Source organism: Rana temporaria, chromosome 2, assembly GCF_905171775.1.
Source record: "Rana temporaria chromosome 2, aRanTem1.1, whole genome shotgun sequence".
NCBI classification, from domain to species: domain Eukaryota; kingdom Metazoa; phylum Chordata; class Amphibia; order Anura; family Ranidae; genus Rana; species Rana temporaria.
Genome location: NC_053490.1, coordinates 488,239,069 through 488,254,954, shown reverse-complemented (window position 1 = coordinate 488,254,954; position 15,886 = coordinate 488,239,069). Strand labels below are relative to the sequence as shown.

At 42.1% G+C, this 15,886-nt stretch overlaps 1 protein-coding gene across 1 annotated transcript in view; it reads left to right on the top strand.

Moving 5' to 3' along the window:
- Positions 1-15,886, top strand: part of BTG3 (BTG anti-proliferation factor 3) — a 42,194-nt gene that overhangs the window by 19,292 nt on the left and 7,016 nt on the right. The window contains exons 2-3 of the mRNA XM_040338808.1: positions 2,789-3,031; positions 5,040-5,177. Of these exons, the coding sequence (XP_040194742.1) occupies positions 2,859-3,031; positions 5,040-5,177 (311 nt within the window). The 5' untranslated portion in view covers positions 2,789-2,858. The remainder of the gene's footprint in view (positions 1-2,788; positions 3,032-5,039; positions 5,178-15,886) is intronic.

The following is a 15,886-nucleotide window of genomic DNA, read 5'->3' as shown; positions in this document are numbered from 1 at the left end:
AATCAACGCTGCTTGCGATATTTTTTTTATAAAAAAAAAAAAAAAAAAAAAATGTAGAAGAATACGTATCGGCCTAAACTGAGGCAAAAACGTTTTTATATATATATTTTTGGGGGATATTTATTATAGTAAAAAATATTCATTTTTTTTTCCTCAAAATTGTCGCTCTATTTTTGTTTATAGCGCAAAAAATAAAAACGGTAGAGTTGATCAAATACCACCAAAAGAAAGCTCTATTTGTGTAAAAAAAAAAAAAAAGACGCCAATTTTGTTTGGGAGCCCCGTCTATGACAGCGCAATTGTCAGTTAAAGCGACGCAGTGCCGAATCGCAAAAAGTGGCCCGGTCATTGACCAGCAAAATGGTCCTGGGCTGAAGTGGTTAAGCAGATGCACACTATTTGCTACTAAATTCATAGACGATAAACAATTGTAAGCAACTAGCATCACTGTTATTGCTTCCATTAATCTGTAAAGTGTGCTTCCCCCCCCCCCCCACCTTTTGTGGTGTTTCCTGTGTTGATAGACGCAGGATATTTTTCCATTGTTCCATTCTTTGATCGTTGGCTGCAATACGTCATATTTATATTATATTTTATGTCCCTGATCCAAAACAAGGGAAAGCGGCATGAAAATTTCTAGCAGGTGTTGGAACCAGCTGGATGACCCTGATTTTTTGTGTACCCTATTTACCGGCGTATATGACGACCCCCCTAATTTTACTTTTTTTTTTTGTTTTTTGTTTTTTTTAATTTTTTTGCCTGTACTCACCGTATATAAGACGACCCAACTTCCGACGCTTCATATTTCTTCCTTCTGGAGCCATATTCTTCTTCCTTCTTGCTAAATCTGGAGCCAATCACAGCGAGTGATGTATTCTATTAATGAATACAAAGCCAATCCGAGCAGGCTACTGTATGTGGCCTGCTCGGATTGGCAGAGGTTGTTGCTCCAATCCGAGCAGGCTCTGTATTAATTTGAATACATCGCTCACCGGGATTGGCTAAGCGGTATATACTGTATGTAGCCAAAGCTACATACAGTATTACCGCACATCCGGCAGGCATCCGAGCAGCTGACCCGGCGTATAAGACGACCTCTGATTTTTGGCCATTTTTTTTTTTAAGTGTAAAAGGTAGTCTTATACACCAGCAAATACAATATTTATTTGACTTGCATTTTTAGATAAAGGTAATGATCAAATGCGCTATGAAAAAGGTCACCGGCGTTTAATTGCTCTAGTTGTGTTGATGCGTTAAGGATCCCAAATCCACTTGACCCCCGGAAGATTTACCCCTTTTTCTGACAAGGCCATTTTGTGCTATATGGCAATGTGTTGCCTTAACGTGCCAATTGCACGGTCATGCAATGCTGTATATAAATTACATTTATGTTCTTTCTTCTTGGGCCTGTCCCCCCCCCCCCCCCCACACACACACACACGCAAATAGAGATTTATTTTGGTGGTATTTGATCACCACTTTTTTTTTTCCTTTTTTTTTTTTTTTTTTTCTTTCGGCTATAAACCTATCCAATACAATTTATAATCAAATTTCTTCATAAATTTAGGCCAATATGTATTCTGCTACATTTTTGGTTATAAAAAAAAAAAAAAAAAATCCCAATACGCAAATATTGATTGGTTTGCGCAAATGTTAAAGCGTCTACAATCTATGGTATTTAAAAAAAAAATATATAAAATAAAATTATACTAGTAATGGCGGCAATCTGCGACTTAAAGGAGTTCTCCAAGCTAAAACTTTTAACCCCCGCTGTGCCCGGGCTGTAAAACTATACAAAATAAACTTTCACTTACCTGCCTACGATCCCCCGTTGTTCCGACATCGCCGTCCCGTTCTCCGGTCCCGGTCTCTTCCACTTCCTGCGGGTCGGTGTCTCACAGTGCGCTCAGCCTATCAGCGGCCGCGACGGGACATTGCTGCGGCCGCTGATAGGCTGAGCGCACTGTGAGTCACCGACCCGCAGGAAGTGGAACAGACCGGGACCGGAGAACGGGACGGTGATATCGGAACAACGGGGGATTGTAGGCAGGTAAGTGAAAGTTTATTTTGTATAGTTTTACAGCCCGGGCACAGCGGGGGTTAAAAGTTTTAGCTTGGAGAACTCCTTTAAAGCTGGACTGCAATCTGACACTTTGCAGGAACCATTGATGCTAATACAGTGATTTTTCTATGCACTGTCACTGATGACACTGGCTGGGAGGGGGTTAAACCACTTGGGTGATCAGAGGGTTAAATGTGTGCCTAGCCAGTGTTTTTGTGTGCTGCTTTTGCGAATGGATGTGCTGTATTTTCAGGGAAAGAAAATCCATCACATCCCTGCTGACAGGAAGGGAGCTCTGCTTTGTTTACATTGGCAGAGCGCCGTTCAGCCTCTCTACATTTGCGTGTGCCAGCGGACATCCATTGGACGGCACCCGCTGGTCAGCTTCTGCTGTGACCAATCGCCCCCCCACCAAGACAAATTGTATCTAAATTATTTATATAATGATCATAGGAATGTGGCTCAAGGGAGAGCATTGAAAAGGAGGATTGCGGAATTGCATGAAATGCCACTAAAATGACTAAATGCCTTGGCTGTGCCAAACCTGGGCCTGCCTACTTCTTCCCCTTCCATGACTAAGTATCATGAAAATGGTGGTGTGTGTGTGTGAGAGAGAGATAATGGAGTTTTCTAAGCCTAGGCGTGCCTCAGAACGTATCTTTCCATGCAAGTCTTCCCATTGCTGTCTTGATGTGTACTAATGGTCTGCTTTTTGTTTTCTTTCAGATCCTTGCAACAATCGCATTTTTATTTTTTTTTATTTTTTTGTTTTTTATTCTTTTGCGTGTGGTTAAAGATGAAGAACGAAATTTCTGCAGTCGTATTTTTTCTGTCAAAGCTATTAAAAAATAATATAAATTTAAGTGAGGAGGATATTGAGATATTTTCTGAAGAATTGAGCAGAATCCTGTATGATAAGTATGTTAATCACTGGTACCCGGAAACGCCAGCGAAAGGACAAGCCTATAGGTATGTGTATACCGGCGAGCAAGGGGGCCCCTTGAATGCATCTACAACTGTTTTTTTTTGTTTTGCTTCTGCTTTTAAAGCAGAGTTCCAGCCAAAAATACAACTGGGTCTTAAACATGGGACCACGCCCTCATTGCTCAATATATATTTATTAAATGTAATTTATAATTTTTTATTTTTGTACCTTCTGGTGGGAGGGTATGGTGATACTAAAAAATATACAGCTACATTTTAACCACCTCAATACAGGACACTCCCCCCCCCCCCCCCCCCCCCTGCCCAAGACATTTTTCAGCTTTCAGCGCTGTCACACTTTGAATGACAATTGTGCGGTCGTGCTACACTGTACCCAAATTAAATTTAAATAATTGTTTCCCCACAAATAGATTTATTTTGGTGGTATTTGATCACCTCTGCGGTTTTTATTCTTTGCACTATAAACAAAAGAGCGTCAATTTTGAAAAAAAGGCAATATTTTTTACTTTTTGGTAAAAATATCTAAAAAAAAATGTTTTCCTCAGTTTAGGCCAATATATGTATTCTTCCACATATTTTTGGTAAAAAAACATTTGCAATAAGCGTATATTGATTGGTTTGCACAAAAGTTATAGCGTCTACAAAATGGGGGATCTTTTTTATAGCATTTTTTTTACTAGTAATGGCGGTGATCAGTGTTGTTTTTTTTTTTTATCGTGACGGACTGTGATTGTGGCGGACACTTTTGACACTATTTTGGGACCATTCACATTCATACAGCGAACAGTGCTATAAATATGCACCGATTACTGTGTAACTGGCAGGGAAGGGGGTTAACACTAGGGGTCGATCAAGGGGTTAAATGTGTACCCAAGTGAGTGATTCTAACTGTAGGGGACTGACTGGGGGAGGAGACCGATCGGTATCCCTATGTACAAGGGACACTATCGGTCTCCTCTCCCTGATAGGACGTGGATCTGTGTGTTTTATATACACAGATCCAGGGTCTTGCTCGGTTACTGGGCAATCACGGGTGCCCGGCGGACATCGCGGCGCTGGGCATGCGGTTCCCAGTGATGCGGTGGGTGTGTGTGGCGCGCACATCCTCTAGTGCATGGGTCTTCAAACTACGGCCCTCCAGTTGTTCAGGAACTACAATTCCTATCATGCCTAGTCATGTCTGTGAATGTCAGAGTTTTGCAATGCCTCATGGGATGTGTAGTTCTGCAACAGCTGGAGGGCCGTAGTTTGAGGATCCCTGCTCTAGTGGCTCGGGAAGGTGAAGACGTCCTCCCAGAACAAGAAGCTTATCATCCCGCCGTCATTTGATGGCGGGCGGTAGGCTAGTGGTTAAAATTTTTTTTTTTTTTTTGTTTTTACTATTTTGGGACTTTCTCTTCTTTTTTTTTTTTTTTTTTTTTGTATCAAAGGGGAAAAAAAAAAAGAAATATGCATTACTATTTACCACCAAATAAAAGCCCAATTTTGTCCTGAAAAAGAAACGCGGTATAATCCGCCTGGATGCACAAAGTAGTTGTGATATGATGTATGGTTTTATGAACACATGTTGCACCAAAGTTGCACCATTGTGCTTGGGCATTTAGATTTGTTTTAACCTTAGGCGCGCAGGGGTTAATGTTTGTCCAATGATGTCTATTGGGATGCAGTGGCTGCACGGACACAGACGCTGCCTCCAAGTTTACATCCATACAGGTGGGTGTCCCCAAGCACACACTGTCGGTGTTTGTGGACTGTTCACCAGCACAGATGTCAAATTGGGAGCCGCGTCTGTCCCTGCATATGCTGCATCCCAATAGACACTAATGGGACGGTTTGCAGAACACCTTTGCCTCTCTGTGTGGGTGAACATGTCCTTGCATGAGTGTAGGCTCTAGTATACCGGTGAACAAAGCCTAAATGTTAATAACTACAGGCTTATTTTATGTACCGAGAATGTAAGTAAAACTCCCATTGGTGATTACAGTATATGTAAAATTTTTGTTTTTTCCTTCTTCCTTTCTCCTTTTTTAAGATGTATCCGTGTGAATCGATATCAGGGTGTTGATCCAGACCTCCAGAAGGCTTGTTTTAACAGTGGTTTGCTGTATGAAGAATTGGGGTTACCCAAAGAAATGACATTATGGGTGGATCCATGTGAAGTGTGTTGCAGGTGAGTAGTCAATGTAAGGTAGCTGCAAATCTCTGAAAGTACCGTATTTATCGGCGTATAACACGCACCCTAACTTTAAGAGGGAAGTTCCAGGGAAAAAAAATTCCACAGCCCCCTGCATATAACACGCAGGCACAGTTTACTCTCTATTTTCAGGGTAAAAATGAATGTTCTACGCCAATAAATACAGTATTTGGATGTTAAAGCACAACTCTGACAATCTCTGATCTTCTGATCCTCTTTAGCAATACACAAGGATGCACTGGTTGTACAACTATTTATTTTACGTTTGTGTAGGATGGAGGAGAGATATATAGCAGAATAGCTTTTGCCTTGGAAAATATTTTTTGGCAAATCGTCAGTGTTAGCTCCCATAGACCGGACTGCCGGTCTGTAGGACTGTGTGCTCTACTGACCTATATGGGCCATCGGGAGGCGCTGGTGTCAGACTTGGGGGCAGGAGAGGTATGTAGGAGCTGTTTGACTTTGAAAGTCCAAATGACCCCACAAGGAAAACGCTAAATCATCCACCTTACCAACCACTCAGTGTCTGCTACCCCTCTCTGCCAATCCCTCCACTTGCTTCTGCTCACCCAACAAATTTAAATTTAAGATACTAACAACTACTTGCAAAGCCACCCACATCTCGGCCCACAGCTACATATCGCTAACCTAGTCTCAAAATACCAACCTAATCGTTCTCTTCGTTCCTCCCAAGACTTCCTACTCTCCAGTTCCTTGTCATCTCCGGGACTTTTCCAGAGCCTCTCCATTCTTCTGGAACTTCCTACCCCAATAGGTCTGACTAACTCCTACTGTCTATTTTCAGACGATAACTGAAAACTCATCTCTTTAGAGAGGCTTATCCTGTCCCTGCCTAACAACTCTACATTTATTTTTTACATTAGCCCATATCCCACAGTTATTACCCTTCCTTTTTTTTTTTTTTTTTTTTATATTTCCTTTTTTTAGATTGTAAGCTTTAACGAGAAGAGCCCTTTGACTCCTTCTGTATTGTAACTGTACTGCCTGCCCTTGTATAGTAAAGTGCATCGCAGCTATTGTTGCTATATAAATCCTGTATCTTTATTCTGTAATTTTGCCACATTTGCCAAGCTCTGAGGAAAATTCCCTTGCAAAGTCAAACTGCCTTTGCAAAGTGCGAAGTATTTGCCTTTAGTAAGAGCCATTTTCCCTCAACTGCTGTGCGGGTGGGAGCGGAGCACTTTTAACCCCAAAGAAGGGGTTAACACAGTGTTAAAATCACCAGAAAATTGCTGCTGCCCATTGATTTCAATGGCACGGGTGGTTTAGGAGTGGTGTATACCCCGCTCCCGCACTGCTCCAAAGGCCTCAAAAGTGCCTTTAGTGGGAAAGGAGTCTTAATGTGTCAGTGGCAGCTGTAAAGGTTTTCCTTATTTTCATTTAAAAAAAAAAAAAAAACATGTTCTACTTGCCTGCATCTAGGATGCCCCACTGAGGCTTCTGGCTCCTCCCCTTCACCCGCCCCCACCCACAGAGACCTGCTTTCCATGGGGGCACCAGTGCAGACGTGCTCATGAGTCCCGCTGCTGCGTCTATTGATGGACAGCAGGACTTGGGCCCGCCCCCCAGCTCTTGTGTCACTGGATTTGATTGGTAGCAGTGGGAGACAATGACTCCTGCTGCTATACATCTGTCCATGGGGACAGAGACCGCCGCTGGAGCCACTAGGCTCGTGCTTATCGCTGGAACGGACGGGTTCAGGAAAGAAAGTGGGGGGGGGGGGGAGGCAGCTGTAGCATAGGTTTTTTCACCTTAATGCATAGACTTAACAACCCCTATAACAGAAATGGTGAATGTTATGTAGTAGCCATGATCCGTCCTTTTGCATGGATCTGCCTGCAGTTTGTATCCTAAATGGCACATTGTACGTCAGCATTGCCATCTGCATGGTCTTACAAAATATGCCTGTTGTGCTGCTTCTTGCAATTCATCAACAATTATTTATTACAAGTTTTTTTTTTTTTTTTTCTCTTACAAAAAGTCCAAAGAAATCTTGTGAAATAGGAACTCGTCTAAGCAGCGTTTGGTCATGTTTTATGGCCTGCTGAGATTCACAGCAAGGAATCGGAAAAGCAACATCCCATTGTGTGACAATCATTTTCTGCCTACGAGGCTGCTTTGCCTCTAACAGGGAGATGCTTGGAACAGGCTTCCAACAGATGTAATGACTCTGTCAGCAGTAAGTGGCTTCAAACATGCTTGGGACAAACCTAGATCTATACTCGGACATAAAGGTTAACCAAAAAAAAAAACTGTATCGTTAATTTTTTTTATTTTTTTCATCACTATCTGTTTCTATGAAGATGTGGAAGAAAGGGGGGAACAAATGAGATCTACTACATATATTTTCTTGTGGTCCTATACTTGTTCTGTGCAATTGTTTTGCACAGAGCAGCCCCGATCCTTCTTCTGAGGTGCCGCGCCTGGCGCTCCAAGCCCCTAATTGGGTGCCCCCATGGAAATCCGCTTTCTTTGGGGGTACGTCCATTGACACAGACACTGGAACTCAGCCCCACTCCCATCTAGGGCTGCAACTAACGATTGTTTTCATAATCGATTAGTTGGCCGATTGTTTCGATTAATTGGTTAATAACCTTAAAAGCTCATTTTGCTGTGATTTGCATTTTTACATTTTTTTTTTTTTTTTTGGCCAATTTGTTGTTGGGCAGATTAAAAAGACAAATTGCCGCAAAAACGCAAACCAAAATAGCACTGTTTTGCTTTTAAAAAAAAAAATAAGTCCTTGCCCTTTCCAGATATGCAGCAGCTGAAAAAATAATGGATGTGAACATGGCCCATAGGAAACCATGTACAGTAAATGCACTGTAGTGTGTTTCTGCAAAAAGGTGTGACCCAGGCCTGAGATGTTTAGTAACATAATGGGGTTAAAAAAACTAAAATTGGTACAAAAAGAGCAAATAATCGCTACAGTAAGATGTTAATTTTTTACTGTGGGGCAGTGGAAGTAATATTTACAGTAGCGATTTGCTCTTTTTGTACTATAACCCCTTCAATGCCGGGCTTTAAAACCCACCTCCTTCCCGGGCCTATTCTGGCACTTCTTTCCTACATGTACAAATCATCATTCTTTTGCTAGAAAATTACTCAGAGCCCCCAAACATTATATATGTTTTTTTAGCAGACACCCTAGGGAATAAAATGGCAGTCATTGCAACTTTTTATCTTGCACCGTATTTGCGCAATTTTTCAAACTGCTTTTTTTTGTAAAAAAATGGTTTCATAAAGTAAATAACAAAACAGTAATGTTAGCCCAATTTTTTGGTAAAATATGAAAGATGAGGTTACGCCGAGTAAATAGATACCTAACATGTCGTGCTTTAAAATTGTGTACACTCATGGAATGGCGCCAAACTTCGTTACTTAAAAATCTCCAAAGGCGACACTTTAAAATTTTTACAGGTTACCAGTTTAGAGTTAGAGGAGGTCTAGGGCTAGAATTGTTGCACACGCTCTAACGCACGCGGCAACACCTCACATGTGTGGTTTGAACGACGTTTACATACGTGGGCGGGACTTGCGTGTGCGTACGCTTCTGAGCGCGAGCTACCGGGAAGAGGGGCATTTAAATTTTTTTATTATTATTTATTTTTTATTTTACTTACTTATTTTTTACACTTTTTTTTTTTTTTTTTTCCTTTTTTTTTTTTTTTTTCAATCGCTTTTATTCCTATTACAAGGAATGTAAACATCCCTTGTAATAGGAAATGTGTGTGACAGGTCCTCTTTAAGGAGAGATGCTGGGTCAATAAGACCCCACATCTCTCCTCCAGGCTGGAAAGAATGAGATCGTGAAAAAATTCACAGATCTCATTCAAACTTGCCGCAATTGCGGTTTGTTTACTTACGGGGACCCGGGCGTGACATCATCACATCGCGCCCGGGCCTCCGGTCATAGAGATGATTGGTGACCATCTGGTCACCAGGCATCCCTATGGTAAACATCCGGCGGACGGCGATCATCTCTCTGGGCCCCCGATGGCACGGGAGAGCCCGGAGAAGCACCGGATATCGGCGGGAGGGGGGGGGTGTCCCCTCCCGCCGCCTGTAAGAACAATCTAGCGGCGGGACCGCCGCTATGATTGTTCTTACGGTGCGCAGGATCGCCGCCGCTAAAAAATATCTCAATGATGCCTTTGGGTGCAGGCATCATTGAGATATCCCCCCGCAAAGCCCAGGACGTCGTATGATGTCCACCCGGGACAACAGGTCCCGTTTTGGATGTCGTATGACGGCGTGCGGGTATTAAGTGGTTAATGGGGCTCATTTTCGTTTTTTTTTTTTTTACCCCATTATGTTAAAGGCCGATTAATCGATTTAAGAAATTAATAGATTAGAAACGAATCGATCGACAACTAATCGATTATGAAAATGGTACCCAACTCCCGTGTCTCACTCATTGGCTCCGGCTGCTATCAATCTGTTCAATGAGGAGAGTGACTGCAGCTAGAGCCGCTGCGCTTGTGCACATCGCTGGATCAGGCTCTGGTAAGAAAAAAGAGGGGGGTCTGGGGGAGTTGCAGCATAGAAGTTTCTTCACCTTAATTCATAGGAGTGAGGACAAATCTAAAATGTAGCCTTGTATAGCAGTGAAAGGCTGACTGGCGTTCTATTCCGTCTCCACTCAATACAAATCTAAGAGGAAAAGTTTTGGCTGAACATATATATTTTAAGAGAGTCATCTGATTTCCTCTTGCAGTATACTGGAATGTTGCACTAATACTTAGATTTTCTGGGTAAACCAGTGCGTTATCTGCTGGGACTTGTAGTTCTGAGGTAGCCAAAGAATTAAGTGCATTTCAATTACACGTCTGTTTGTGGGGAAATGGCTGTTTTTGGTGTATGTTGTATTGCTTGTCTAGCTCAGCCTCCTCTACCGGGAAAATTGCACAATTGGGCACATGTCTCCAAGTCTAATATTCTTGAGTGGAAAATTCTGAAATGCGGCTCTTACAGAGCCTCATAATGGCAGGATTAGAAAGGTACAGCATGTAACAATGTATTTGGCAGCCACATTAGAAATGTTCACTGGAGTCAAGAGAGTTTGGCCCAGGCAGTTGTTGCATTAAGAAAAGCTAAACCTCTCTTGGTGATGTAAAAAAAATAAAAATAAAGGGCTCCATTTAAAGTGGTAATAAACACAAAAGCAATCATTTTTATTATACTGCAGCTTACCAGTTCTTAGATATGGTGGCTGTATTAGTTTTCTTTTAAGTGTTTTGTTCTGGTGATCCTGAAAGGAAGTCTGCAGTGCATACTAGCACATTATGGGATAAACGGGGGCTTTTAAAAGTTACACAAGCCTACAGTCTTCCAATCTGCTGCTGACTCGGACACTCCTCACGTTTTTGTAAATATTTTATATCTTTTCATGTGACAACACTGAAGAAATTACACTTTTCTACAATGTAAATTAGTGAGTGCAGCAGCGCATTGCGGGCGGTTTTAAAAGCACCCCGCTAGCGGCGTAAATACGTCGCAAATCCGCCCATATCATCGGCTGAAAAAAAAATAGGCCAAGGACAGGTGCGTGTCCTTATTAAAAGTCAGCAGCTTCAGTGTTTGTAGCTGCTGACTTTAAAAAAAAAAAAAAAAATGCGGGCGTAATCCCGCTTTAATTAAGAAAAAAAATAAACCGTTTTTACTTAAAATAAAAGCTATTACAAAAAAAAAAGGCTATATGAAGCTATTTTAACCAGCCACCCCACACTCACCATTAGGCAAAAGGCGCCAGATGACGGCTGCAAACACTTCCTTCTCGTCTCCACTTTGGGAAGGAGATGGGCAGGCAGGAAGCCCAATGGCATTAGAATTGATGTTTTTTTCTTGTCATACCAACAGGCACCACAAGATGGCGCCAGATCGCAGAAGGAAGCATAGGCCTGCAGAAGGCTGCAAAGCCGTGGCCTCAATTACCGGCCATCACGGTCACGGGGCGGGGGGCACACGGAGACACAGGATTCCCCAGGTGGCTAATTGTAGTTGCAAATGCGACCTGGCGCCCGGGGTTTGTCAAACCCTGTTCTAGGACCCTAAGCTCAGGCTTATAATGGAATGATTCTTTGGAAGGCTGATTTTAGGTTCTGTTGATGAGAACCTGGGGTTGAAGCAACCACCAATTCGTCTTAATGAAATGTACTGATCAGCTCATTCATCTATTTATACTTAATCTTGCTTATTTGATGCCAGTTCAGTTACTAAGATTTAAACCGTCTTCTAACCCATTATGCCTGAAGTGTCAGGAGCCCCTGGCTCCCTTTTCCGCTGGCTCCTGCATGACCTGCAAATCACATGACCTCATGGCTTCCCCGTACAATTTAGATCTCTTTGCATTGGGGATTTACTGCCAAGGTGTGGAGTCAAGCTGGGGTCCTTGGAACACCGAAAAACAGATTAATAAAATACAACTATGTAAGAAACTGATCTATAACCATAGAGGTTACCGGAAAACCTTTTCAGAATATTTTGTGTGTCTGGCAGAATCGTCCGCTTATCCGTTAGACTCCGCTCCAACTTGATTTTGAATGGTGTCTCTTATATGTTTAGGTCTGATGTACTCGGGCTGCAGTGTCATATACTCATTTGTGAGCTGTTATGTCTGAGGGTACTACCAAGTATCTCTAGATTTGGGATGGCACCAAAACTTTTATTTTTTGTTTGGTTTTTCTCATACAGTTCTATTCCATATGGGCTTTGCTGTATTTTGTACAGGGTGTGTAGAAAAGAATTGCACCCCTTTTTTTAAAATCACATTTTGTTTCTTTGCAGCAATGTTTTATCCAGCTGCATTTTCTCAGTGCAACTTATAACATCCAAGTGAAAGATATGTCAATATGTCGGAGGGGGAAAATAAATGACCGAGTTGGAAAAAGGATCACCCCCTTGTCAGTATTTTGTTGAACCCCCTTTTGCTGCAATTACAGCCTCTAGTCGGTTGGGATGTCTCTACTAACTTTGCACATCTAGACTTTGCAATATTTGCCCACTCCTCTTTGCAGAACTGCTGAAGTTCAGTTACATTTGATAGTGACCATTTTGTGGACTGCAGTCTTCAAGTCATTCCACAGATTTTCAATGGGGTTCAAGTCTGGTCTCTGACTAGGCCATGCAAGGACATTCACCCTTTTTCTCCTTTGGCCACTGTGTGGTCATTTTTGCTGTGCTTTGGGTCATTGTCACGTAGGAAGGTAAACCTTCTTCGCATTGACAACTTTCTGGTAGAGAGCAGCCGATTTTCCTCAAGAATTTGACGGTATTTTGTCCCATCCATTTTTCTTCTATCCTGACAAGTGCTCCAGCCCCTTCTGCAGAGAAACGCCCCCGTAACAGGATATTGCCACCTCCATGCTTTATTGTAGGAATGGTGTTATTTGGATATGGTGAGCTGTATTGGATTTTTGACAGATATATCGTTTGGTGTTGAGGCCAAATAGTTCAATTTTAGTCTTCAGTGACCTGAACGCCCCCCCCCCCCCCATGTGGCCTCAGAATCTTCAAGGTGTGTTTTGGCAAAGTTTAGCCGTGACTGCATATGGCCTTTTTTGAGGTGTGTGTGTGTGTGTGTGTGTTTTCTCTCCTTGCAACACTCCCATACAATCCACATTTGTGGAAAACATGTGATCTTGTTGTCGCATGCACACAACGACCACAATTTGTCATAAATTCCTGCAACTGCTTCAGAGTTGCTGTAACCCACTTGGTAGCTTCTCTGACCAGTTTCCTCCTGGCTCTTTTGATACCATTTGGAACGACGTCCGGATCCATGGAGGGTCTGTGTTGTACCAAATACTTTCCACTTCTTAATAATGTCACTGTGCTTCTAGGCATTGATAAAGTGTGTGTGTGTGTGTGTGTGTGTGTGTGTGTGTGTGTGTATATGTATATATTTATACATGCATACATACATACATACATACATACATACATTTTTATATCTATATATATATATATATATAATCTATCTATATCTATATCTATATCTATATATATATATATCTATCTATATCTATATCTATCTCCTGAGTTGTGCCTGTCCACAAAACCTTTCTCCCAAAAATCCCCCCGATAGTGCCTTGCCACCCATAGTTTGTTTCTTCAGTTGCACTACCAGGGACTGAAATTCTCCAGGAACACTCTTTTCATGCTGAGCTAATCAAAATGATCACAGTTGAAAGTAAAATGGCTTTGTGTGTCATTGAGAAGATGATTAGCTACTCCTGATTGAGTTTACAAGTCCTTTGTAGGAGGGGGTGATCCTTTTTCCAACTCTGTGATTGTTTTTTTTTTCCTGACATGTTGGTGTTATATCTGTCACTCGGATGTTAAAACTTGGACGGAGTAAACACAGCTGGATAAAACAAAAACGGTCTTAATTTCAGGCTGTAAAGCCACAAAATGGAATTATTTTAAAGGGTGGCGATTTTGTTGCCTACTGTACTTATTTATGTGAACAATTTGATTTACGTTTCTTTTCAATTTTATCTTCAGCAGAACTTTACAATTTTCTATAACACATTCCTTTTGTGTATGCTATATTGCAGCAACCTTCTCTCATCTCTAAGTCTGAAGATGAACAACATAGGTGTACTGTATGTATGTGTCCCTTTTTTGAGTGCTAGTAAACTTTTGTAAAAAAAACATTGCAATGCTGTGGCATTGTAGCAACACCTGGTAAACACTAGGTGGCACTGTGGAGCCTATCCATATGCTATTAAATGGGGGAAAACAAAAGTGGGAAGAGAGGAAAAACGTATCCAAATATAATAAGTGAAGAGTTATGCCAGGAGATTAAAAGATTGTAAGTAGCTGTGATCAGTGGAAGTGAAGGCTGTGTGAGGTGGGACTGGAGGCATGTTACCAAACCATCTGTAGTCCCTATAGCAGTGGTCATCAACCCTGTCCTCAGGGCCCACTAACAGGCCAGGTTTTATGTATTACCTTGGAGATGCAGACTAGAATACTGCAATCACTGAGCAGCAAATGATATCACCTGTGATGTATTTCAGTTATCTTGCAAACCTGGCCTGTTAGTGGGCACTGAGGACAGGGTTGATGACCACTGCACTATAGGAATCCATCTACAATCTGTTTGGCTTGTGTGAAAGGGCCTTAGGGCCCTTGCACACGTACAAACAGTATTGTCCGTTTTTACATCCATCCGTTTTTGAATGAAACACGGACATACATGTATCCCTATGGGATAGTGGATAAACATCTGCTGACATCCGATCTTATCAGAAACGGACCATAGCAGGGACTGAAGACAGAGAGGAAAATCCTATATTTTTCCATCAGATGAACGCGGACAGATGGTCCGTATTCATCTGATCCCCCCCCCCCCCCCCCCCGAATAGAGTAGAGCGGAGATCTGACAGGGCGGTCCCTGCACAGTGTGCGGGGACCGCCCTGTCATCTGGCATCTCAGCGGGGATCAACGGAGCGATCCCCGCTGAGCAAGTGGATGGTAAAAAAAAGGATCTTCATTGGATTCGCACGTCTGAAAGGGCCCTTTGAAGAGCGAGAAACCACATTAAAGGTGTGTTCAGTGTTGAGGAAGAATCCCTCGCCGTGTATCTTATAGGAGCCAGATCCAAGTAAGGGTGCTTAGTTTTGATGGACTGACACTGGTACCAGTTTTCCCCAACACTAACTCCAGGATTTCAGAGCCTGCCCCCGCACACCGGCAATGGCTTTCAATCTGTGCAATCTTAGTTCAAATAACCTGAATAAAAACAGCACCCTTGAAGGCATCTACTGGGATAAAGACTGGCACCAACACACCCACTCCTGCTGCAGCGTGATTAAGGACGTCTTGGCTCAGCCTGTCTCACACAGTATGCAGTTTGTGTAGTGCTTATTTTTGGGTGACACGTGTCTAGGCCTGCTGTAATGCCCTAGTCTGTTGGTGCAAATCCTCTATATAATTAAGCATTTGCTTGTAAAGTGTTCCTTGCCAGCTGCAGTTATATCTATAATTTTGATCAGCGGGTGACATTGGGGTTGGTGCAGCTCTGCATAGAAACCAATTGTGTTTGTGTGTGTTTGTTTTTTTTTTACTTAAAGGGTTAAACCTGCATTGTGTAAATGGGCTGTTTTATCCTAAATGCATCGATCAACCCCCACTGCCTATCTGGGGAAGGCCAGCTAACACAGGCAGAGTAGCCGACCTGCACATGCTCAGTTGTCTTTTATGCTGGAGAGAACAGTTACTTGTTCTCAGATGGCCAGGTCACATGATATTGACATCACACATGTGGGCGTGTATAAAGGCTGCAGTTTATCGTGTAACTGTGGTATACAGATCATCCAATTGGTATATAGTGGCAATATTTTAATGTAAAAAGATTAACTGTTTTTTATATTTAATTAATAAGCTGAAGTTAGAAGCTGATTGGCTACCATGCACAGTTGCACAGGATTTAGCACTCTAGTTTGAGTAAATCGACCCCATGGTGTTCTGAGAATATACATTTTTTTTTTTTTTTTTTTTTTTTTTTTTTAGGTTGCCTATCAAAAGCAGTCCTAATAAATTCCTGGTATAAAAAATGACTTCATAATTTTTTTTTCCGCAGACAGAACAATGTTCCTTCCAATCAGGATACTGCTTGGGATTCATTCTGCTATTGCTAATATAGCTAAAGTCTGTC